This window comes from Equus przewalskii, chromosome 4, assembly GCF_037783145.1.
Source record: "Equus przewalskii isolate Varuska chromosome 4, EquPr2, whole genome shotgun sequence".
Lineage (NCBI taxonomy): Eukaryota > Metazoa > Chordata > Mammalia > Perissodactyla > Equidae > Equus > Equus przewalskii.
The window spans coordinates 84,911,744-84,937,281 of NC_091834.1; the positions used below are offsets into that span (position 1 = coordinate 84,911,744).

The window sequence follows — 25,538 nt, forward strand, 5'->3', positions numbered from 1 at the left end:
CTCTAACAATTATTCTAGGAAGTATGAAAGTAGTATTTTACCCCACTTCATATACTGCTTATATCTCGTCTGAGCAGCTTATCTTGCTGGATCTAATTTCATCTGAAGATAGTTTTTCGACTACCTTTTAAAAATACTAGAAACAAATCAATTCTATAACTGACTTATTTATAAACACATCTTTGTTTTATATAAAAGTAAGGAGACTATCAGAGAACCGTTTTTTTAAATTTTTGAAATTTTCCAGACAAATTTTCCTAGATAAGACTTTATTTAAAAAACAAAAAAAGTCACTGGCTCTCCACTGCTACCTGACTGAAGTTTAAACTCCTTGGTCTGGCGCTGAAGGCACCAGCACCTTACCTTGCTCTTCAATCTTGCTCTAATTACTGAATTTGACAAACTCTCAGTTAGTTTTCAGTTCTCCAACATGTCACCTTGTCCACATAATCATAATAGCTCATCCAGCAAGAAATGACCTTTCCCTCCTCTGAACTTCTGAACAGCACTTGGCTTGCCACTCACAAGGCATTTATCATTGCACTGTCTTCCTTGTGTACAAGCCTTATCTACCTTATTATACTGAAAGCCCAAGACTATTTACACTCTCACACACACACGCACGCACAGAATATCTTTACCTCTTACATTGTCTAGCGTAGGAGGCATACAAAAATATTTCCTAAATGAAATATACTATGAAGATCTACTATCTGAGGAATCCTCCTAATGAATTATTTTATAATGCAAATAACCACACCCCAATTTGGTTTGAGTTTTTGTATGTTTGATTTTCTTTAAGCTGTGAACAACTTGATTAAGAGTCTATGTTATGTCCTATCTATATGACTTTTATTGTTTCAGAACTTAGGTAACCTAGAAATGTAAAGGTGATATTTGGCTTCTACTTAGTTTATAATTTAAGTTGCAACAAAAGATATATAATAAATGTTTTACAATTAGAATCAAGAGGAGAAACAACTCAACCACATCAATAGTGCTCACAAAGATAGAGCACAATCAATGAACTGAGTGACTCATTCATTAGATTTTTTCCTTTGTTTTCCTATAATTTAATAACATTATTTGTACTGAGCCAGTAAGAAAAGCAAGTGATTTTGAGCAGCAGTAATCTGAAGTGGGTAAGATTTATAAGTCACAAACTCAGTTGCTAAGAGACAATTCCATTGCTTTATTTTTCTTCAATATTTCCCTCCTCTACAGAGAAGTTCTTTTGGCTCAGAAGGAGCAGAAAGCAAGAAAAGAGGCTCAGTGGTCCTTTGTTAAACTCAATAAGTTATACAAGTGTATAGTGCTTTCTGGGTTGTAAAAGGCTTTTACGTACATTTTTTCCTTTGACAGAAGAAACAGAATTAAATACCAAATAAATGAAGAGTACCTAGTCTGTAATGAGTTTGAGTGCTTAAGATCAAGGCTATTAGCAAATATACAGGAAAAGGAAAGACTAAAGAAGAAAAAAGGAAATGACTAGTTTGGTGGAGATAACAAAAATAAGGTGAATTTTAAAAATATAAAAATAAGGCTAGAAAAGACTGAGTGGAGAAAATCTACAGATTTTAGAAAGCTAAAGAAATTTCAAATTAGATTGCATATAGACGGAAATGAGAGGATAATGCAGGCAATAAAAGAGTATAAGAGACTAACAAAGGGAGAGCCCTGTGTTTGGAATGTGTCCCTTAACCAGCCTGCAGTGCTGCAGAACAGAAACCCAGAGAGGGTGCTTGAGAATACGCAAGAACCCTGCGGTGGAGACTGAACAAAACGCCGTCAGGGATTTCATCAGAAGCATAATCCATTCATGGCACAGGCTGCAATGCTGGGGAGCTGGTAAGATACACTCAGGCACCTATGGAACAAAAGAAATATTTGAAATTCAAAATAATTCTGATATTTCTAGCTATGGCTATACATCGGTATCTGAGTTTATAAGAGAAGCAGAGTCAGATGTATAGAAATAAAAAATAATTTTTACCCAGGAAGGAGATATCAGTCTTTGAAGAACTCAGTAGAAGGTGATTTGGGTGACGACAGGAGATACCATGAAAATCTTGATTCCTTGTGAATAACTGAATTGCTCACTGTTTGGTAAAAAAAGATTAAAGACCCATCTGTTTAGCCTAGAAATGAGAAATGCTCACTTGTTCCTGTGCCTATTTCCACTGCTCTGACTGCAGAGCTTAAAAACACACCATAGATGGGAGCTTCTTACTCTTGGCCTATAAGGTCACTCTTGCGTTTTCTTAACCAACACTCCTCAGTCTTTTCACCTCAGGGCACACATATGAGTGACGATATTTGGACAAAACGCTGGGGTTTGGGCCACCTCAGGCCCTGTTGGCTACCCAGAGGACTGAAGGGGTCGTATCTTGGCATATAACCCACAGGCCACTGTACTGAATACACAGGGAGGTAAGTCACAAAAATGCATAGAAAAAAATTAAAATAAAATCTTTACCTTAAATTGACTTTAAAATAATATCTAAATTTGAAACAACAAAAAAATCGAACTTCTCTCTCATACTGACTTTAAAATACTTTGAGTTTTAAGCAATGCAGCACACTTGGGCCCTTCCAAGGCTATAATAAAACTAGTTTGGGAGACTTCTGCTTCCAGGAAGATGCGGTAGATGTACTTTTCTCTACTCCACCAGCTAAGTACAACGAAAACCTGGACAACCCACAAAATGCAAGAAAATATTTGCAAATCATATTTCTGATAAGGGTCTAGTATGTAGAACATATAAAAGAACTCTTATTACTCAACAATAAAGAGAAAATAACCCAAATTAAAAAGCAGGCCAATGATTTGAATAGTCATTTCTCCATAGGAGATATACAAATGCCAATAAGCACAAAAAAGGTGTTCAACATCAATTAGTCCAATTACATTAGGAAAATGTAAATCAAAACCACAATGAGATATTACTTCACACCCAAAAAGATGACAATAATCAAACTGATGGACAATAATAAGCATCACCAAGGATGTGGAGAAAATAGAGCCCTCTGACATTGATGGTGGGAATGTAAAATGGTGTGGCTGCTTTGGAAAACAGTTTGGCAGTTCCTCAAAAAATTAAACACAGAGTTAACACATGACCAACAATTCAAACTCCTAGATATGTAAGCAAGAGAACTGAAAACATATGTTCACACAAAAACTTGTACACTAATGTTTTATAGCAGTATTATGGCCAAAAAGTGTAAACAACACAAATGTCTATCAACTGATAAGATGATAAACAAAATGTGGAATATCTACACAATAGAATATTATTTGGCAATAAAAAGGAACAAAGTGCTGAAACATGCTACAATAATGATGGATCTTGAAAACATTATGCTTAGCAAAAGAAGCCAGACACAAAAGGCCACATATTGTGTGTATCCATTTATATGAAATGTGTGGAATAGGGAAAATCACAGATACAGAAAGTAGATTAGTGGTTACCAGGAACTGGTAAAAGGAAGGAATGGGAAGTGATTGCTATTAGGTATGGTGTTTCTTTATGGGGTGACAAAAATGTTCTGCATTAGATAGCAATGATGGTTTCACAACCTTGTGAATGTATGAAAAACCTCTGAATTGTATACTTTTAAAGGGTGAATTTTATGGTATGTAAATTATATCTCAATTTAAGAAAATACATCAATTAGAAAAAAGATTGAATAAAAAAAAAGCTGGACATTATACATAAAACAAATATAAGAAGACTTTGATAGGTGTAGAGAGAAAGGCCGACTGGCTAGGGACCTCAGAACCTGAGGAATGACATGATGGTTGAGTTACCTGAGTTTTTGTTTGTTTGTTCTTTGCCTCATATACCCTACTCTTGGAGCTGAAGAAGCCAGCAACCCAGAAATACCAATGGACAGAAAAAGAAATCCCCAACAAAAGCCTGCTGTCAGTCAAAGGACCAGGAAAGCGGCAGTCTAGCAAGACAGAAAACTATCATAAAGTAACTGCCTTATTCCAGCCAAACTCCACAGAAAAGCTATGGCCCACCTTCACCTGCCAGCAAAGGCCAAGTGGGGAGCCTCAATTTCCATCCTTGCTGGGCTGTGATGAGATGCTCTTGAAGTACCAGAAAGAGGAGGAAGACGGTGAGGCTGAAAAGGTACTCAAAGATATAATAGCTGAAAACTTCCCAAATTTGGCAAGTGACATACAGATTTATATAGAAGCTGAGTGAACTCCAAACAGGACAGACCCAAAGAAATCCACAGCAGAACATGTCATAATTAAACTTCTAAAAACTAAAAAAAAAAAAAAAAAATCTTGAAATCAGTAAGAGAAAAATGACATTTTACCTATATGGGAAAAACAGTTCAAATAACAGCAGATTTCTCATCAAAACAATCATGGTGGTCAGAAGAAAGTGGCACACTATTTTTCAAGTGCTGAAAGAAAAGAACTGCCAACCTGGAATCTCATACCCAGAGAAAACCCTCTTCAGGAATGAAGGGAAATCAAGACATCACCAGATGAAGAAAAACTAAGAGAATTTGTCACCAGCAGACTTATCCTAAAGAATGGCTAAATTAAGTTTCCTAATTAGAAAGGAAAAGAAAAAAGAAAAAAAAAGAAGCCTTGGAACATCAGGAAAGAAGAAAGAATACAGTAAGCAAAAGTATAGGTATATACATTCTTCTCAAGTGCCCATGGAACATACACCAAGAATTTATCCTGAGCAATAAAATGAACATCAATACATTTTTTAAAATGGAATTAGAGTGCGTTCTCCAGTCACACTGGAATCAAACTGGAAATCAATAACAGAAAAATAATAGGAAAATCTCCAAACACTTGCAAACTAAACAACACACTTCTAAATAATCCATGGGTCAAAGAGGAAGTGTCAAGGGAAATTAAAAGCTACACTGAACTGAATGAAAATGAAAATACAAAATATCAAAATTTGTGGGACACAGCTAAAGCAGTGCTGAGAGAAATTTATAGCACTAACTACATGCATTTAAAAAGAGCAAAAGTCCTAAATCAATAATCTAAGATCCCACTTCAAGAATCTAGAAACAGAACAGCAAAATAAACCCAAAGCAAGCAGAAGGAAGACAATAATATAGAGAAAAGCAAAACCCAATGAAATTTAAAACAGAAAAAATAGAGAAAATTGATGAAATCAAGAGCTGGTTCATTGAAAGGATCAATAAAATGGACAACTCTGTAGTGAAGAAAAAAAAAGAGAAAAGACACAAATTACCAGTATCAGGAATGAAACAGGGGCTATCACTTTAGACACTACAGACATCAGAAGGATAATAAGGGACCACAACAAACGACTCTACACACGTAAATTTGAAAACTTGGATAAAATGAACTAATTCCTCGAAAAACACAAACTACCACAACTCTCCCAATATGAAACAAATAATTTGAATATCCCTATAACTATTAAAAAATTGAATTCAAAATTTAAAAATTCTCAAAAAAGAAATCTCTAGGCTCAGATGGTTTTACTGAAGAATTCTACCAAATGTTTAAGAAAGAATTAACACCACTAATACACAACCTCTTCCAGAAAATGGAACAAGAGGAAACACTTCCCAACTCATTTTATGAGGCCAGTATTACCCTGATACTAAAACCAGACAAAGGCAATCCAAAAACAAAAACAAAAACTACAAACCAATGTCTCTCATGAGTATAGATACAAGTCTTTAGCAAAATAATAAATATTTACTCCATGGATGGAAAACCAGTACAGTATTTGGAAATCAATCAAAGAAATTTACTATATTATCAAGCTAAAGAAAAAATCATATGATTATATCAATTGATGCAGTAAAAGCATTTGATAAAATTCAACAGTCATTCATGATAAAAAAAAACTCCCTGAAAAATAGGAATAGGAGAAAACTTCCTCTACCTGATATAGCCAACGTACTTAATGATGAAAGACTGAACGCTTTCCCCCTAAGGTGGGAAAAAGACAAGGATGTTCGCTTTCACCACTTTTATTTGACACAGTTTGAGAAGTTGCAGCCAGTGCGATAAGGCAATAAAAGGAAATAAAAGGCATACAGACTCGAAAGAGAGAAATAAAGTTGTTCCTTTTTGTAGATGACATGATTGTCTACGTAGAAAAGCCCAAGAAATCTACAAAAAAAACCCTCCTTCTGTATGTTACAAGTGAGTTTAGCAAGGTCTCAGGATACAAGATAAACATACAAAAATAAGCTATATTTCTATATACTAGCAATGAAGACATGGACACCAAAACTAAAAATATAATACTATTTACAATTGCTCAAAAAAAAGAAATACTTAGGTGCAAATCTAACAAAACATGTACAGGACTTATATGCTGAAAATTATACAATGCTGATGAAAGAAACTAAAGAAATAAAAAAATAAACAGAAAGATGTTAATAGATTGGAAGACTCAACATAGTAAGATTTCAATTCTCCCCAAATTGATAGGCAGGTTTAATGCAATTCCTATCAAAATTGTGGCAATAATTTTTTGTAAATATAAGTAAGATTATTCTAAAATGTACATGGAAAGGCAAAGGAATTAGAATAGCTAAAATAATTTTGTAAAGAAAAATAAAGTGGGAGTGATCAGTCTAACCAATTTTAAGTATCCAATTTACTATATAGCTACAGTAATCAAGACTGTGTGGCATTGGCAGAGGGAAAGGCACATAGATCAATGGAACACAACAAAGAATCCAGAAATAGGTCCACATAAATATGCCCAATGTTTTTGACAAGGTGAATATGCAATTCAATAGAAGAAAGGGAACCTTTTTAAGAAACGGTGCAGGGGCAATTGGATATCCATAAGCAAAAAGTTAATCCTTTTTTTTTTCGGCATTAAAAGTATTTTATTGAGGAGCTGGCCCCGTGGCCGAGTGGTTAAGTTTGTGTGCTCCGCTTTGGGCGGCCCAGGGTTTCGCCGGTTCGGATTCTGGGCAGTGACATGGCACTGCTCATCAAGCCAGGTGGCATTCCACATGCCACAACTAGAAGGACCCACAACTGAAAACGTACAACTATGTACTAGGGGGCTTTGGGAAGAAAACGGAAAAATAAAATCTTTAAAAAATTAAAAAAAAATTTTCATTGATATTTTCACTAGTTTACATTTATTTAGCACGAAGTTAATATTGATCTAAGTGGCACATCTTATACAGGAATAACCTCAAAATGTATCATAGATTTAAATGTAAAACCTAAAACTATAAAACTTTTCGAAAAAACCACGATAGAAAATTTTGGGGACCTAGGCTAGGCAAAGAGTTCTCAGATTTGACAACAAAAGCATGATCCATGAACGGAAACACTGATAAACTGCACTTCACCAAAATTAAAAACTTTTGCTCTTTGAAAGACTCCATTAGGAGGATGAAAAGACAGGCTACAGACCAGGAGAAAATATTTGCAAACCACATATCCAATAAAGGACTAGTAGCTAGGATATAGAAGGAACACTCAAAGCTCAACAAATAAAAAGCAAACAATCCAATTAGAACATAGGCAAAGACATGAACAGACATTTCACTGAAGAAGATATACAGATGGCAAATAAGCACATGATGAAGAGATATTCAACATCATAAGCCATTAGGGAAGTGCAAATCACAATGGCAATGATATGCCACTACACATCTATCAGAATAGGTAAAACAAAAAACAGCAATACCACCGCATGCTGGTGAGGATGTAGAGAAACTGGATCATTCATACATTGCTGGTGGGAATGTACAATGGACCAGCCATTCTGGAAAGCAGTTTGGCAGATTCTTAAAAAACTACTAATGCAACTACCAAATGACCCAGCAATTGCACTTCTGGGCATCTAATCCAGAGAAATGAAGACTTATATTCACATAAAAATCTCTAAAAGAATATTTATAGCATCTTTATTTGTAAAAGTCAAAAAGTAGAAACAGTCCAGATATCCTTCAAAAGGTAAATGGTCACACTGTGGTGCATCCATACCATGGAATACTACTCAGTAATAAAAAGGGAAGAACTACATGTGACAACCTGGATGAATCTCCAGAGAATTAGGCTGAGCGAAAAAGCCAATCCCAAAAGTTGCATACTGTATGATTCCATTTATATAGCATTTGTGAAAAGACAAAATTATAGAAAGGAAGAACAGATTAGTGGCTTCCAGAGGTTAAGGAGGGAATGAAGGTGGAAAGCAGATGTGGCCTTAAAGGGCAACATGACGGATCCTTGTGGTGATGGAAATGTTCTGTATCTAGATGGTATATATCAAAGTCGATATCATGGTTGTGATACTGCAGTACAGTTTCCCAAGATGTTACCATGGAAAATGGGTAAACGGTACATGGAATCTCTCTGTATTATTTCTTTTTTTTTTTAAAGACTTAATTTTTTTTCCTTTTTCTCCCCAAAGCCTCCCGGTACATAGTTGTATATTCTTAGTTGTGGGTCCTGCTAGTTGTGGCATGTGGGACGCCACCTCAGCATGGCCTGATGAGCGGTGCCATGTCCGCGCCCAGGATTCGAACTGGTGAAACCCTGGGCTGCCGCAGTGGATCATGAGAACTTAACCACTCAGCCACGGGGCCAGCCCCTATATTATTTCTTATAATTCCAAGTGAATCTACAATTATCTCAAAATAAAAAGTTTAGTTAGCAAAGACACTAGTTTAAAAATCTCAGGATAAAAAAGGTAATTACTATGTATTATAAAAAGCAGATATAAGTACATCAATTTAAAAAAAATTGAAATTAATTTCAGGTAGAGTTGAGTTAAACTTCGGTATGAATTTAGGAATTGAAGAGAAAGAAATGGGTTTTCATTCACAGATCCCAATTCAATTTCCAGGAGAAAAAAATATGAGGATATAGACAAATCTACATATCTGAAAAAAACCTCAGCTCTAAAAATTTTAATTTTAGAAGGTTCCAAAAGAAACGCACTCCTTTCCAGTGGTCTTTAAAATGTTATCTGGACTCCTCAGAGAGAATATGGCATTTTTAATCAAAGTGCCTCCCTCACAGAATAGCTTATTTCATTAAGGGTGGGTCACAGTAGCAATTAAGGGGGAGACAGAGATGGACGAATTGAAGGCATTTGTGGTAGGTGAAATAAGATGGAGGAAATACTGGGACAGCATGGCCTAAGAGATAGTACATAGGACTCCAACACTGACTTCCTCATCCTGCATACAAATCCTAGTTCTATCTCCTTTTATTGAACTTCAAGGAAATCACATAATCTCTGTGCCATAATTTCTTCCTTCTCAAAAGCAGAGAGTATTTTTTTACCTCCCATTGAACAGGATATTTGCAAGGATAAATATCTGTATAGTACGGAAATGTCTGAAAAAAAGGCCCCAAGAAATAGTATCTGTAAATGTGGTTCATTTAAAACATTTAAGTCTATTTCATATGAGGAAACACGTATAATGGAAGATAATGATTTTGAAGGAGATTGGAGAAAGAGAAAGACAAATGAGATTTAAACAAAGTCAGGCTTCCAGTTTATTTTCTCAGTTGTCCTCAGGTTACTGGTGGAAAATTTAGTTTTACAAAAGGCACGTGGTACTCCAATCCACTAGCAAAGCCATCTTAATAAGATGGATTTTCCACAGCAGACTTTAAAAGGCTGAAAAAAACTAAACAAAATAAACAAGCAAAATCCCACAAGACTGCAAATCCACTAGGGGCCTAGGGAGTGGTCTTCATCACGACACTGAGAAATGTTAACAGCATGGAAACAAGCAGTAATGCGCTCTTAAATGTCATTTTACCTGAACTGCAGCACCAACTTAATCCTGTGTTATAGTTACTCATCCAACTCTGTCTGCCTCCACTTGAATCTAAACTCTTTGACTGCAAAAATCATGATTCACACTCATCTTTATATGTCCCATAGTCCATAACTTTGCATGTCGTTGGCACTCTGCAAATACCGAAATGAACAATAGTGCACAAGTACGATCTATTACTCCCAATTTAAAGGAGTGTACACAAACTGTTCCAAAATAGAGGTTGACTTTCTGATATCTATTTAGTCTCAGTCCTGCAACTTACTGAACAATGTTTTCACCGAATTCTCAATTTCTAATAAGCTAAATTATATGAATGTAAATTTTTACTGATAATCTGAAAAACAGCTTTCAAAAATAAGTTCAGAGCCCAGAAAGACATGAGGCAAGACAGTGAGAAACTTTTAGCTGTGAATTATACCAGACATGACAGGCTGCTTCCTGTCAATAATTAGCTATTGGACTAAAAAAAAACAAGTTTTAATTTGCTAATCTTTACTCACCAGTGTCCAGTCTTGACTTGACATGCTGATACTTTGGGTTTTGTGGTATCCTTCGGGTCAGATACTAAAAAATAAGAAAACTCACAATTAATTAGGTCAATGTAAGGATAAGGGTAGCAAAGCTGGGAAAGAGTCAGATACTTAAAAAAAGACCAAATGCTAAAATTTCACCAAATTTAAAGACAGAAGAAGCTCTAGAGGTCCAATCATCCCTTTAAAGTAGGAATCTTATCTACAGCATGTCCACAGATGAAAAATTATCTTGTTTCTGTCAAAACATTTCCATATTTTGTCAAAATAATCTCATAGCACTATGTAATTAAGAAAGAACCTTTTAAAAATTATTTCTGATGTTGAGCCAAAATTGGTCTCTCTCTAATTTTCATCCAGTCCATGTTGCAACCCAGAATAAGCCACCCAACTCTGCTTCAAGAAATCGGCTAAGATAACTAATGGCAGCTCTCTGGTCCTTCTTTTTAATTTTACTCTTTGTATGATGGTTTCTAGGCCATCTTCTCTGGACATCCTCTAGATTTTATCTACATCTCCCTTAAAAAGTCGCACGCGGATCCAGACTTGAGCACAGCGCCCAGGTGTTGCCAGGCCAGGACCCAGTTCGGCAGGCCTCTCATTGTTGGCTTGGAGTCTACGGTCCACAGATGTCCTTACGATGGCATCTGCTCCCGGGGCAGCTGCAGCACATCTGGGCTCAGGGTAAGCTTGTGGTCAGCTTTTTTTGCCTATGTCAGGTCTCCCTTGTCTGAACTCCGGGAGTGAACTCTAAATCCGAGCACAAGACATTTACCCACATCAAATTTCAGTGGCGTACTCGAAGGCCATTAAGTGAGAGAAGGCTAATGAATAAAGACATTACAAAATATAGCTTTCTTGCTCAGGCTTTTTTCTGGCTGACAAGTATGAAAATCTTATGTTCAGTAACAGGTAGCTGTGGAATATGAAATTAAAACTGGGTAATACCTTTCCAGCTTCATCCTCTGCCACTCTCCCACATGTTCCCAAGTTGAAGTTGCCCGAATGATCCCCAAATGTGCTGCCCACATTCAGGTCTCCAGTCTTAGCAAATGTCTGCCTAGAATGCCTTTCCTCAACTTGTCCTCGGGCAAAATTTTACATCCTCTCTAAAGCCGTCCAAGGTGGAGTTAGGCACTTTCTTCTCCCTGGCTCCCAGAGCATCAACACCCTGCACCCCTGTTTACACCTCGACCTTCCTCCCTAGTGTAGGATTTCCTTGAAGGCAGGGACGGTAACTTACTCAAATTTGTATTCACTCAGGACCTAGTACATGGTAGGTACATTTACTGACATTCAATCAATAAACGAATATCTCAAATGAGGATCGCATTATAGCAATCACTTGATTCCTTAGAAGAGAACATCAAATTTCAAAACCTGTATCACTTGCCCTTGAGAACAGTTAACTACAGCACATCCTGCCAGGAGGATTGAAAAATAAATTATTTACATGTAAAAATACCCTTTCAAATGATCCACAACGCATAAAAATAATAGAGGGCACACTTCAAAGTCTTACAGAGTGTCTGTTGGTCAGAGTTTTGGAGTTCAGAGACCAGGAAGAATTTTTAAAAACTGGGGGCACCTACAGAGAGTTATCAACTTTTAATTTTGCCAAATAAGGACATTGAAAAAAAATGAAGCAAAACCTCATAATAACTACCATCTGCTATTTTAACACCTGAAGATTAACAAAGGAAAAAAAACACCAGAATAAAAAGGTCAGTCCTTTAGTGTTATTAAAAACCTCATGATATTGTCTGCGTTTTTATTTCACCCCAGGCAAGTAAAACCTCCGTCATGGACACTGAGCATTGGTCCTCAGGTGTGTGTGTGGAAGGCCTGAGCTAGTTTGTGCTGAGAGAAAGAATGGAAAGCTCTTTCCTCCATCGGATCAGTAACTTGCTGTCTATACGGGAACGTGACCCTAATGCCAATTCCAACTCCTTCCAAGACGAAGATGGAGAAGGTTCTTAAGTGAGAGAATGAAAATATTCAGAGACTGAAAAGGGGGACTTTAGGACCAGTTCCTCAGAGGAAGACACTATCATGGCAAAACAAAACAAAAAAGTAAACCAAAAAACAAGGAAAACATGAGCCTGATAAATTGGGTCAAGAAAAGCTAATACTAGAATTCAGTTATCTTAGGCTAAGCGATTTTCTTTTTCTTCTTTTTTTGCACTCTGTATTTTTCTAATTTCTATATTCTATTTCCTGTTTTTACTTTTGTTTTGTTTTTCCAGCTAGTTTCCTAGCAAAGCTTCTTTTGAAAAATTCCAGGCTAGTTTCTGCTGAACCAAGGGGATTTGTCCATACCTAAGCCAACATAGCTAAGAAGTGAGGGTGTCTCTGGGGACCAGGTGGAGTGGCAGCAGAATGATGGGGGGAGAGAGTGTGGACAGCTGCAGTGGCTGAGCCCTTCCCGCCCCCGGTTTTCCCTTACATAGACTAATGAGAAATCCATATGCCACAGTAGAAAAATGTAGTTTCTTTTCCATTTTCCCACTTGGATCCAACTTCTTGTTCCTGACTTTCTAGTACCAACCACAATGTAAAACTATTTGTGCTCCCCTCTAAGCAGAAGATCATAGATTTTCTGGAAGTGCCATACTTTTTTTCCTGAAAAGTCTTGCTTTGGGGCTGATTGTTTCTTGACCTACTGACCAAGTGGCTTTTTTTTTCAATTACATAAACAGGATGGAATGGTGGAAAGTGAAAGAGCTGAGAAAAGATGCTGTTTCAAGGAAGACTATTCATTCATTCAACAAAGCCTTATTAAGTACCAACCATTCATTTAGTCAACACTTACTGGGTGCCTACTAGGAGTGAGCCACTGTGCTGAGGACAGAGGTAAAAAACACACACAGTCCTTGCCATCCAGCTCTCACTGATGCTGGGAAAGAAAGACAAGTGAACGAACAGATGCCACACTACATGAACAAGGAGAGGGAAGCAGGAGGTGCAACAGGAACGTGTAAGATTGGCACCTAATCCAGACTAAGCATCAAGAACCGTTTCCTGAGGGGTGACTTCTAAGCTGAAATCTGAGGGCCAAGAAAGTCAGTCAAGCTAAAGGAGTAGTGGGTGGGAGCCACAGGGTTCCTGGTGACTGGTAGATGTGGGCAATACAGGGTCAAATAAAGCCGGAGAGGCAGGCAGGGGCAGAGCATAAAGGGCCTTGTATCCATGCTAAGAAACTTGGATTTTATCCAGTAGATCATTGGTTTGCAAACAGGGAGAATTTTGCTCCCCCCAATACCCCCCAGGGACAATTATCAATGTCTGGAGACATTTTAGTTGTCATAAGTGGGTGGTGGGGGGTGCTAACATCTGGTGAGTAGAGGCCAGGGATGCTGCTAAACATCCTACAATCACAGGAATGCCCCCCCACAATAAAGAATTAGCTGGCCCAAAAAGCCAATAGTGCTGAAGTTGAGAAACACTAGTGTAGACAATGAGGAGTCATGGAAGGAAATTTAAGGAGAAGTTATGAGATTATATTTCCGTTTTAGAAAGATCTCTGGCAGCACTCTGCAGAATAAGATCGTAGTCAATAATGGAGGCACAAAGACCAGTTACAAGGCAGTTGTACTAAGAGAATCTGTGGTCCTAAGGAAGTGGCAGTAGAGATGAGGAGGAAGAGACAATTTCAAGAAATCTTTAAGATGAAAATCAGTATGATTTAACATTGACTGGTATAATGGGGAGGACAGTGATACAATTCACCAAAAAGGGGACTTGAGGAATCATATATTGAAAAACATGATGTGTTCTGTTTGGGGCAGGTTGAGTGTGAAGTATCTGTGGGTTATCCAAAAATGGAAGTGATGAGCTGGCTATTTGGGTGTGGAGATGAGCAGAAAGATCTGGGCTAGAAAAAAAAAGATTTAGGGGTTGTGAGCATATAGGCAGCAGGGGAAGCCATGAGAATGGACAAAATCACTGTTGGAGAGTGTGTAAACTGAGAAGAAAAACCCCAACATTTAAGGTTCAGTGGTGAAAAGTGCCATGGATGAGATTCCAAAGAGGCCAGAAGAAAGTGGGTCATGAAAATCAAAGAAGAGGTTCAGGAAGAAGGGAGGGATCCACAGTGATTGATGCTGTCAAGCCAGAGAACAAGAGATCAGATATGAACAACCAAACAAGAAGGCAGGTCAAGTAAGAGAACAACAGAAAAGTGAATTTGGGTTGAACAAACTAGGACACTGTTGACCTTGGTGGATGTGGTTATAAGTTGACAGGAGCAGAAGCAAAAACAGCAGGTTGAGTGTGTGAGAGGGGAGGAAGGAAAGAAGAGGATAGTAGACAGACGGTCTTTTTTTCTGTCTTGGGAGTTGCTAAGGAATAGTTTTCGTTGTATTTTGTTTTGGAAGAAAGGAGAGATTTGGGGATGTTTATAGGCTAATGGGCAAGATAAGAGAGGCTGAAAATGAAGCAGAAAGACACAGAAATGAGGTAGTGGGAGGATGAGGCTCAGAGTCCAGGCGAAAGGTTCAGCTTTGGATACATATTTAAGATAACCATATAAGATAGGTGGTCATGATGAAGTTCATCAGGAGGAGGGAGGAAGTTGAGAAAGCTCATGTTCGTGGGTATTATTACAGCCTCTTTGAGAGCAACCCAAAACCCCAAAGGCCCTTTAAGAGCATACACCTCTAGGGAGAGTCAAAAGACAATGCCCTCCCTCTCTACCCACCCCATCCTAGCTACTTAACTTCTACTCAGCTTTTGAGACCCAGCATCTTCAAGGAAGACTGGAGGCCCCAGTCAGAAGGAAATCTCCTCCCTGCCTGGATTATCACAGCACTTTGTACCATTTACACTCCCCACTTCTTGCGCTTGGGACAAGGGCTCTACCTTGTAGATCTCTGTACCGACTACATGGCCTTGCACTAGTGTGAGAGCAGTAAGTACTGCTGACTGGATAAAGGTGGTTCTGAGACCCGAGCAACATGCACCCTGCATGCTAGTGCCTCGTGAGCAGGAGAGACATTGAGGGCTCTAGGAATCTGAAACAAAGAGAGAGCTCACACGCTGCGGGGGATAAAGGGAGACCTCACGGAAGAAATGGCACTGGAGCTGTGTTTTAAGGGTTGAACGTCTGTGGATAAAAAGATAGGGAAAAGGGATGGAAACAGTATTCCAAGTAGAGGAAATTAGAGCAGCAAAGCCACTTTAAAAAGCATGTTTAAAGAACAGCAAATCATTCTATTTGCTGGAGAAGGTGCAACAACAATAAAGGTAATCGCTGCTAACATTTACTGAGTGCTTAACTATGTGTTCAGGCACTCACCTAAGCATTTCACCTCCATTATTTCATTTAATCCTCGCAACCACCTGTGAGGTAGACACTAACATTACCTTCATCCTACTATTGGGAAACAGAAGAACAGAGAGGCAGAGTGACTTCCTGAGGTTACTCAGCTGGTAAGAGTGCTGGAACCTGGATTTAAACTGGGCTGTCTGGTTTTAGAGCTTAAACTCTTTCACACCCTATTGTACAGCCTCCCTCAGGCACGGGTTCTGAATATGGGGTCCACTGATGGGTTTCAGGAGGTCAGGCATCCCATGGAACCGTATGCAAAATTTTGAGTGTATGTGCATTTTTCTGGGGAAAGGGTCCTTGGTTATCACCAAATTTTCAAAGGGGTTTATAACCCAAAAAGGGTTAAGAAGCATGGGTATATGGAATCTTGTGCTGTAAGGTTGGACATGGATAGGGAGGCTCAAAGTAGAGAACTCTGAGTGTAGACTGAAGGTCTGGCCTAGTCCCTGAGAACAATGCAAGGTACTAAAAAACACTGACCCATGAGCCACACAATCAAAACAGTATTTTGGCAGAATACTAACATATGCAAAAACTGGACTTTGTGAATACATGGATATTAGAGAAGAAGGGAGAAGAATGAGAAGTCAACTGAAGGGAGAAGAATGAGAAGTCAACTATGGGATTTTTCTGAAGGGAAATCACCAAAAAAAATAAGTGTGATTGTCTGAATCACAAATCATTCAAAAATGAGTGAGCTTTTCTGACTTTCCACCTCTCTCAAAACGTAACTCACAAGGTTGTCACATTAAAATGGCAACATATGTAATAAGATTTACATTTAAAGGATTAAAAATATATCATTATACATTTTGTTCAGAATCTACTTATCTCCTTTGCGTAGAGTCCACAAAATGAAACAAGCGGGTGTCAGTTTTAAAAACAGCCTCATTTAAGGCAATCTCACATTTAAAATACGTCTTTTAAAGGAGAACATTTTTTTTAAATGGGAGTTTTAATTTGATCCAATGCTACTGATCTCAAACACCAAACTTGGCCCATGTTTGCAAGGGAAGCAGCCCCTAAGTTGCCAGCAGCTACCACCTGTGGCCGACTGTATTTTTTAAGATGGCCACAACAGAATTTCCCATCCCACTAACTACTGTGAGGCTGACACTCCTCCCATTGAGGGCTGGGGCCTATATTCCCTCCCCTGGAATCTGGGTGGGCCTGCGACTGTGATGGAAGTGGTACCATATGACTTCTGAGGCTAGATCATAAAAGGCAGTATGGCTTCCACCTGGTTCTTTTCGGACACTTCTTCTTGGAACCCAGCCACCATGCTGCGAGGAAGGCCAAGCCATGTGGAAAAGGCCATTTGTAGGTGGCATGGCTGACAGCCCCAGCTGAGGTCCAAGCCAAGAGACTATCAACGGCCAGACAGGTGAACAAAGAAGGCTTCAAGATAACACTTGCCGCAGCTTCTGTCTGTCTGCAAAACCACGTGACAGATCTCAAGCGAGATCTGCCCAGCTGAGCCTAGTCAACCTCCAGAACCATGAGAGACAATAATAAAATGACTATTGTTGTTTTAAGGCACTAAATATGGGGGGTGATTATTACAAACCAACATATAATTGGAATGCCACCCCCACTCTTTTTACTTTCTAGCTAAGCTCTTTGAAAAAGAACAACACTGGATATCTGTACCTTACTCCCCACCATTCTACTGTGCTTCCTGTAGCAGCTAGCCAACATCAGAGATCCCCTAATTGCCAAATATAATGGCTACTTTTCAGTCTTTAACTGACATGACCTTTCTGTACCATATGACACTGCCATATAGCCTCACTTTCTTCACTTCCACTTCCTTGTCTTCAGTAATATCTCTCTCTCCTGATTCTCCAACAACATGTGAATCATTCCTCTGTCAGCCACTTAAACACTGTCTTCCCCAGGATTCCATCTTCTCAATCTACAGGTTCTCTATGGGCCAAACACTTAGGTTTAATTCCATTTATATGCTTCTGATTTCCAAATAGTGAACTCTAGCTGGACTTCTCCCAGCTCAGACATATATTCATTTGCTCATTCAACAAATATTTAAGGAACAACTATTGTGTGCCAGGCAGTGGGACAATGCAGACAATGTCCCTATCCTATACTCCTGTGAGTATGCCAGAAATAAACAAGGAAATAAAATAATTACAGATCATGATCTATTGGGTGAAGATAGCATAATGAACAAATGTGACTAATTTTACTTTCTTCTAAAACTTCAATAAAACCTCATTGAAAGGATATTATTTTGAGAACATAAGGTCCAAAAAACACAGAGTGGGAGAAGTGATAGCAATAGATTTCTGAAGTCTAGAAAGCCTATCAACAAGTGAAAATGACTTGATTGACTCAGCAAGTCAAAGGAAAGCCAAGAACAATTCTTAAAAGGCTCAGGAATTGACAGCCCCAGGCATCTCCAGAAGGGGGGAGTAAAAGCAGAGGCTGAAATAAGGAAGATTAGTTGAAGGCTGACTGAGAAGCAGTTGGATCTCCAATCTTCTCCCCTCTGTGCCACTGAGTGACTGCCCCTCCCCCACCATGGCAGATATGTACAGATTTATTCCCTGGAAAGGGTGTCTGGACTAGGGGGTCTCCAGACACAGGGAAAGGCAGAGATCTCATTACTGAAAACAGGGGTATTCAGTGACACATACTAATGTTGAGATTTAGCCCCTGGCCTTAATTCCTCCAGAAATTCAAGTAGCCTTTTACTCTCAGGAGAGTAGAGGAGTTCTCTGGGGAAAAGGACCAGCCTGAGAGGAAAGAGCTGAAGACACAGCTCTGGGAGAGGGAGTCTCCAAATCATGGCGCAGTGAGACCTTCCTATAATTAAGCTCACCATCAGCAAGCCTGTCTCACATATACAGAGATCCCAATCACCTTTTTTTTTTTTTGAGGAAGACTGGCCCTGAGCAAACATCCATAACCATCTTCCTCTACTTTATATGAGGGATGCCTGCCACAGCATGGTGTGATAAACGGTGCACAGGTCCACGCTCGGGATCCAAACCAGTGAACCCTGGGCTGCTGAAGTGGGGCGTGCAGACTTAACTACTACACCACTGGGCCAGCTCCCCAATCACGTTTTCAGGTCTCCTACTCAAAAACATAAATTAACAATTTAGGATTAAAAGAAGTTTGAGAACATTGCTATGAACTAAATTGTGTCCCACCTCAAAATCTGTACAGTGAAGCCCTAACTCCCAACGTGACTATTATTGGAGATAGGCCTTTAGAGGTAATTAAGGTTAAATGAAGTCATAAAGGTGGGGCACAAATCCAATAGGATCAGTGTCTTGATAAAAAAAGACAGCAAAGAGCTCATTCTGTCTCTTCAAGCACACACTGAAAGAAAAGGTCATATGAGCACAAAGCAAGAAAGTAGCCATCTGCAAGCCAGGAAGGAGCGCTCACCAGAAACTAAATCAGCCAGCACCCTGATCTTGGACTTCCCAGCCTCCAAAGCTACGAGAAATAAGTCTCTGTTGTTTAAGCCACCCAGTCTGTGGTATTTTGTTCTGGCAGCCCAAGCTAATACAAACATCATCAAGAAAACAAAAGAAAAACAGCAATATGGAGGAAAGACTATGTAGGGACAAAAAAGACCTTTTAAAACTATCATTAAAGAAATGAAAACATACATCCACCCAAAAACTTGTATGTGAATATCCATAGTAGCATCATTCATAATAGCCCCAAAGTGGAAACAACCCAAATGTCCATCAATAAAAGAACACATAAATAAAATGTGCTATATCTATGCAAAGGAATATTATTCAGTAATAAAAAGGAATGAAATACTGATGCACGATATAACATGGATGAACCTTTAAAACATTATGCTAAATGAAAGAAGCCATTCACAAAAGACCACATTTCACATGATTCCGTTTATACGAAATGTAGAGAACAGGCAAATCTATGGAGACAGAAGCAGATTAGTGGTTGCCAAGACTGGAAGTTAGAGGGATAGGGGAGACAAGGGGAAGATTGGGGAGTGACAGCTAAAGGATACAGGATTTCTTTTTGGGGTGATGAAAATGTTCTAAAATTGATTGTATCGATGATTGCACAATTCTGTGAATATACTAAAATCACTGAATTGTACACTTTAAATGAGTGAACTTATGGTATGCAAATTGTATCTCAATAAAGCCGTTACCAAAAAATTAAAATTTAACGAGTGAAAAAATACAAAAAACTTTTGCTCTACAACCATACCAAGTACTTAGGGAAAAGTTAAAAGAAAATAATTAAGTTGAGCTATATTCTTCTGACATGGAAAGATGTCCAAGACATATTAAGTGAAAAAAAAACAAGTCAAAGAACCATATGAACAATGTTGTAACATTTGTATAGAACAAAACCAAAATATGAAACTTGTGCGCACCTGCGCTCTCACTCTCTCTCTCTCGACACACACATGCACAAACGTATGCAAATATATATAGAAAGTTTTGGAAAAGACATCTATGCAAAAAAATGATAAACAGTGATGTAGGAAACTGTCCTATATTATTCATAAAAATTTATAAATACTACAGAATAAAATAAAGGCAGAAACAGCAGGAAAAACAATAAGCAGTAAGAAACAAAATGTAACCCTAATGATCTCTGCTGTGGCAGTAATCAATCTTTACAGCCACAAAAGCCAAAAAAACCACACAAAAAACCCAAAAATACTCAATAATAATAATAATTTAAAAAATCCAATTAGAAATTAGGCAAAGACACAAAGAAATACTTTACCAAAGAAGATATATGGATGGCAAATAAGCACATGAAAAGATGTAAGATGTTCAAACTCAATATCCATTAGGGAAATGCAAATTAAGACCATGACAAGAGGTCACTACACATCTACTAAAACAACTAAAATAAAAAATGTTGACAATAGCAAATGTTGCCAAGAATGTGCAAAAACTGGGTCTCTCACACACTGGTGTTGGGAATGTAAAATGGTACAGGCAGTCTGGAAAATAGTTTGGCAGTTTCTAAAAAAAACTAAATGTAAACTTACCACACAACCCAGCAACTGCACTCCTGGGCATGTATGCCGGAAATGAAAATTAATGTCCATACAAAGAACTGTATCCCAACAGTCTTGTCTTTATTTGTAATAGCCCAAGCAGAAAACCACCAAAATATCCTACAATAGTTGAACGGCTAGACAAACTGTTAGACATACCACAGAATACTAATCAGCAAGAAAAGGAACGAACTATTGCTACAGGCAGCAACTTGGATGTGTCTCAGGGACGTTATCCTGAGTGAAAAAAGCCAGTCTCAAAAGGTCACATACTGTACGATTCTGTTTATGTAACATTCTCAAAATGACAAAATTACAGAAATAGAGAACATGTTAGCGGTTGTCAGGGGTTAAGATGGTGAAGGGGAGGAAAGAAGACGTGACTAGGAAGGGGTAGCATGAGGGAGATGTTTGTGGTAATGGAATAGTTCTGTATCTTGACTGTAAATCTATACATGTGCAAATCTTGATTATATTAAATCTACACATATGATAAAGTAGCCTAGAACTATATACACATATATTGCACAAACATTAATTTTCTGGTTTTGATATTGTACGATACTTATGTAAAAGATAATCATTGGGGGAAACTGGGTGAAGGGTACATGAGATCACTTTGTACTATTTTTGCTACTTCCTGTGAATCAATATTTATTCCAAAATAAAAGTTTTTTAAAGGACATCACAGTCCAGAACAGAGGTCTTAAAAATTAAAAACCTGAGGGCAGAAATTAAAAACTCAATAGAAAGATTGGAAGATAAAGTTAAACACAATCTCCCAAAGAGAGCAAAAAGACAAAGATGTGGAAAACAAGAGATAAAATTCAAGAAAATTAGAGACCCAGTCATATAGAAACAACATCAGAATAATGAATTCAAGGAAGAGAGAATGGAGAAAATAGGAGGCAGAAAGTCGACAAAATAACTTAAAAAAAAACTTTACAGAACAGAAAGACATGAGTTTATGTTACCCACCAAAATGAGTGAAAATGGACTGATAGCAAGAAATATCTTTGTGAAACATCCTAACGCTGGGGACAAAGAGAAGATCCTATGCTTCCAGAAAGAAACAATCAATTCACATACAAAGGAACAGAATGGACTTCTCTCCAGCAACACTGGATGCGAGAAGACCACAATGCAACGTTTTCAATATGCTGATGATTTCCAACCAAGAATTCTATACTTAAATTGTCAGGCAAATAAATGTGAAGGCAGAATAATAACATTTTTAGACATGCCTAACATTTTAGGCATAAGAAATATTTATTTCTTATGCACTCTTTCTCAAGAAACTACTGGAAATTGTGTTCCACTAAAACAAGAGAGTAAGCTGGACATCTATGGCACAAACGTAACCACACAGGGCATCCCTGCTCCTCCCCCCCATACCCCTAAGACTATTCCTCCTTCTCTTTCTCTCATATTCCTGATCTCATTAATGGCATCAGCACCAAGCAGTAGCCCAAGCTGGGAACCGAGGTCATCCATCGCACTCTCATTTCTCAAAGCTAATCATGAAGACTTGATGATTTTACCCTCTAAATATTTCTCAGTTCTGTCCCTAGTTCCATGGCCTGACTTCTGGTCTCTATCACAATAACCACCTAACCAATCTCCCTATCCCCAGTCCTGGCCTCCGCAAATCCATGCTCCACCATGTGGCTACAGCCATCTGCCTAAAACGCAAAACTAACCAAGTGACTCTGTCACTTAAAACCCCAAAGTTTCTCAAAATCTGACCAGCAGGCAAGAGAAACACGTGGCAATCAACCTGCCACTCTCCACGCCTACCTCCCCACCTCCATGGTAGAGATTATAATCCAACATGGCGCTTTCCTGCAGAGCCTAAACTCAGCCTCATAACTTTCTTAAGAGAGCTCACAGGCATCCCCCATGAGATGAAACAATCTGCAACTCCTGTTCAAGAACTTTAGCCAGACGCGGAAGGCCCTTCCAGACTCTACTCCTGCCTCTCTACAGGGACCTGTCCACTCCCACATCTCGCACCTCCTTGACTTCGCTCACGCAGTTCTTCTCCACCTGGGATGCTGCTTCACCTGGCTAACAACCTTGCCAACAACCTTGCCATTTCAGGCCGTCTCCAGGACCCTTCTCTCACTTCCTCAGTTGAGTTCTCTTCTCTCTGTACTCTTCTAATATCTTGTCCCCCAAATTCTGTTCCCCCGGTACTCAAATTCTGTTCAGAAGTCTCCCTCACTAGACTGAATTTATTAAAGGACAAAGGGCTTGTCTTATTCTCTTTGTATTTCCAGCCCCTACTGCACGGTAGGAGTCCAATAAACATTGGTTGAAATTAAATGACCACAAATGCAGCAGGGCACGGGGGTGAAACAGACAAGAAAGTGAAAAGACCTTCCGGGAAGCGCGTAGAACTAACGTCATATTTTGCATCCTTTCCAAACGGCTTGGTCTGCTTATTCCTGCTCTTCCTGTATCCCCGTAATCAGAAACGATGGCTCCTTTTGATTTTGTTCCTTCAGTGTTCGGGGCTTCATTCATATGTTACTCATGTTTTGTCACTGTCACTCCTAGACTGTAAGCCCTTTGAGGGAAGGGATTGTGTCTTTACGCACTTCGCTTCTCACGGTGACAGATGGCGGCGTACAGGAAGCACGTGAGGGACGGTGGCCGGTCACCACAGGACAATAGACCAGACCCCGCTTCCCCGAGTCCCGCCCGCCCCCTCCCCTCTCCTCTCCTCTCCTCTCCTCTCCTCTCTAGACCCCTCCTCACGCCGGCCGCTTCCCGCCTTCCGGGCGGCGGAAGTCGCGGCTGCTCTTCCCTGCCCACGTGGAGCCTTTTCCGGTGCGCCCGCCCCTCCGCCTCGCCGGTCCGGACCTGGCCCTCACCTCAGGATTCCCAATGTGCCTCCGGACAGACATATTTGCTCCAACCGACCACGCTCGGGGTTCTAGCCTCACCGGTTGCCTCTAACCCTAGGTTCCTACCCCCAAAACCCCGCTTAGCCGCCTCCCTACAACCTCTTCTCTGATTGGCTTGCCTGCCCCGACCAGCCAATGGAGGCTCTGTTTACTGTGTCATCGCGGGGTCAGAGGAGAGCGAGACGCCGCTCCACAGTTGCCAAGGGCAACGCGGGACGCCGGCTGCAGAGGCCTTTTGTGCTCTCGGGCGCCGGCAGGCTCCAGGCTGAGCGCGGGAAGAAGGGCGCGGGGGAGGGGCGGCTGGCGCCTGCGCGGGGGCGGCTGCGCAGAGTCCGAGGGGGGAGGGGCCGGACGGGGGGAAAAAAGCGTTTCTGGCTAATGTCGGAGCAGAAATACGGTATCGAGCACCCCATTTTAGCCAAACATCTGGCTACGTCTTCCACGACAGGGAACAGATATGGGACAGGGTTGTGCAGCAGGAAGGGGAAGCTGTAGTTTATTATTTTCAAGTTAAGTTAATATGCAAATTATGCAAAATATGTGCAAATACAGTAATTATTGTTGCTTTAAAAGCTTTTAGCTAGCTAGAGAAAGGCCACCATAATTACAAAATGCACACGCCATTCTGTGATTCATCATTCATTTAACAAATATTTAATAAGCACCTTATGAGAAAAGCTGCAGTAGGTTTTGTGGAGGATGGGAGGATGACTAAGACCCAGTCTCGTTGTCATGGAAACCATTGTGACTCCTGCCGTCAGCCACCACCTGTTCTTATTCCAGATCTGAAAATGAAGTCTTAGCACCTTTACAAAACAATCACACACACAGTTTGCCTTGGCTCTAAAATGTCCCACCAAATCCATTAAAATTATTATTTCCTTTTATATGAGAGAACAACACGGTAACCTTTTGTCCTTTGCTCTAAGCTGTTTTTCCAGGAATGGAGAAAGGTTGCTCTGAGCTGTTCGTACTCTCTGCTTGTGAATGTTGGCATACATCTGAGCTACTTCAGGGTCTGTGCATATGAGCCATTCAATAGCACGGCCTTGTATGCCCTTGTCCTCTCAGACACTTCAGCATCCCACCCGTAGGGCCACACCTTGAATCGTGTTGTCACCCAGAGCTGCCTGACCTCCAGGATCTTAAACTGACCATAGCTGTCTCTTGCAGCTTCATGCCTACTGAATTTGTCTTAACTTCCATAGTGTTCTCCAGTCCTTCAACCCTTTTAAAGTTCCCAGTTTCTCACCCGTCCACTAGAATAAGGAAGAGTAGGGGCTGCAAGAAATGGGCAGAGGGACAGTGGGGAGGATGTTTATCTAGAAGCTTCTGCTTGCTATGCAGAAGCTTCTAGATACTAAGAATGTATGCTTACCCAGTGGAGTGTGGGGGTGGGGTGATGATAGAGATTATGGGTAAAGAGGAGAAGGGAAAGAAGAGAGGGAGATAATAAGGGACTAAACTAAAAGGTGGTGAGAAAGAGAGGAAAAGAAATTTAAAGACATTTGTAGGTAAAATAAACAGTTATATACATGAGAACAGAGAAGAGGTGCAAGCAATAGGAAGGCATCAAGGATGTCTATAATTTTTCTAACTTGGGGGACTGAGTAGATGGGTGATAATGCATTAGTCAAGTTAAAGAATAATGGAGGTCTGGGGCCAGCCTGTGGCCGAGTGGTTAAGTTTGCACGCTCCGCTTGGGCTGCCCAGGGTTTTGCTGGTTGAGATCCTGGGCACGGACATGGCACCACTTGTCAAGCCATGCTGAGGTGGCATCCCACGTGCCACAAATAGAAGGACCCACAACTAAAAATACACAACTGTGTACAAGGGTGGGGGGCTTTGGGGAGAAAAATAAAATCTTAAAAAAAAAAAAAAAAGAGAAGAGTGGAGGTCAAGCAATCAAAAGAATAGAAAGTACAAGACCCAACAGCCCACTG

General features: G+C 39.7%; 1 protein-coding gene across 5 annotated transcripts in view; it reads right to left on the reverse strand.

The window, feature by feature from the left end:
• The window catches only part of CEP41 (centrosomal protein 41), a 44,842-nt gene extending 21,089 nt beyond the window's left edge, over positions 1 to 23,753 (reverse strand). The window contains exons 1-3 of one of the 5 annotated variants that reach the window (XM_070616594.1): positions 23,563 to 23,732; positions 10,299 to 10,362; positions 1,666 to 1,867 (exon numbers count right to left, since the gene is read on the reverse strand). In XM_070616594.1, the coding sequence (XP_070472695.1) occupies positions 1,666 to 1,867; positions 10,299 to 10,322 (226 nt within the window). In that variant the 5' untranslated portion in view covers positions 10,323 to 10,362; positions 23,563 to 23,732. Of the gene's footprint in view, positions 1 to 1,665; positions 1,868 to 1,993; positions 2,100 to 10,298; positions 10,363 to 23,065; positions 23,498 to 23,562 lie in introns of those variants that run through there. The other 4 variants (XM_070616595.1, XM_008512882.2, XM_008512873.2 and 1 more) reach the window with 4 other exon arrangements.
• Positions 23,754 to 25,538: the final 1,785 nt, after the last annotated feature.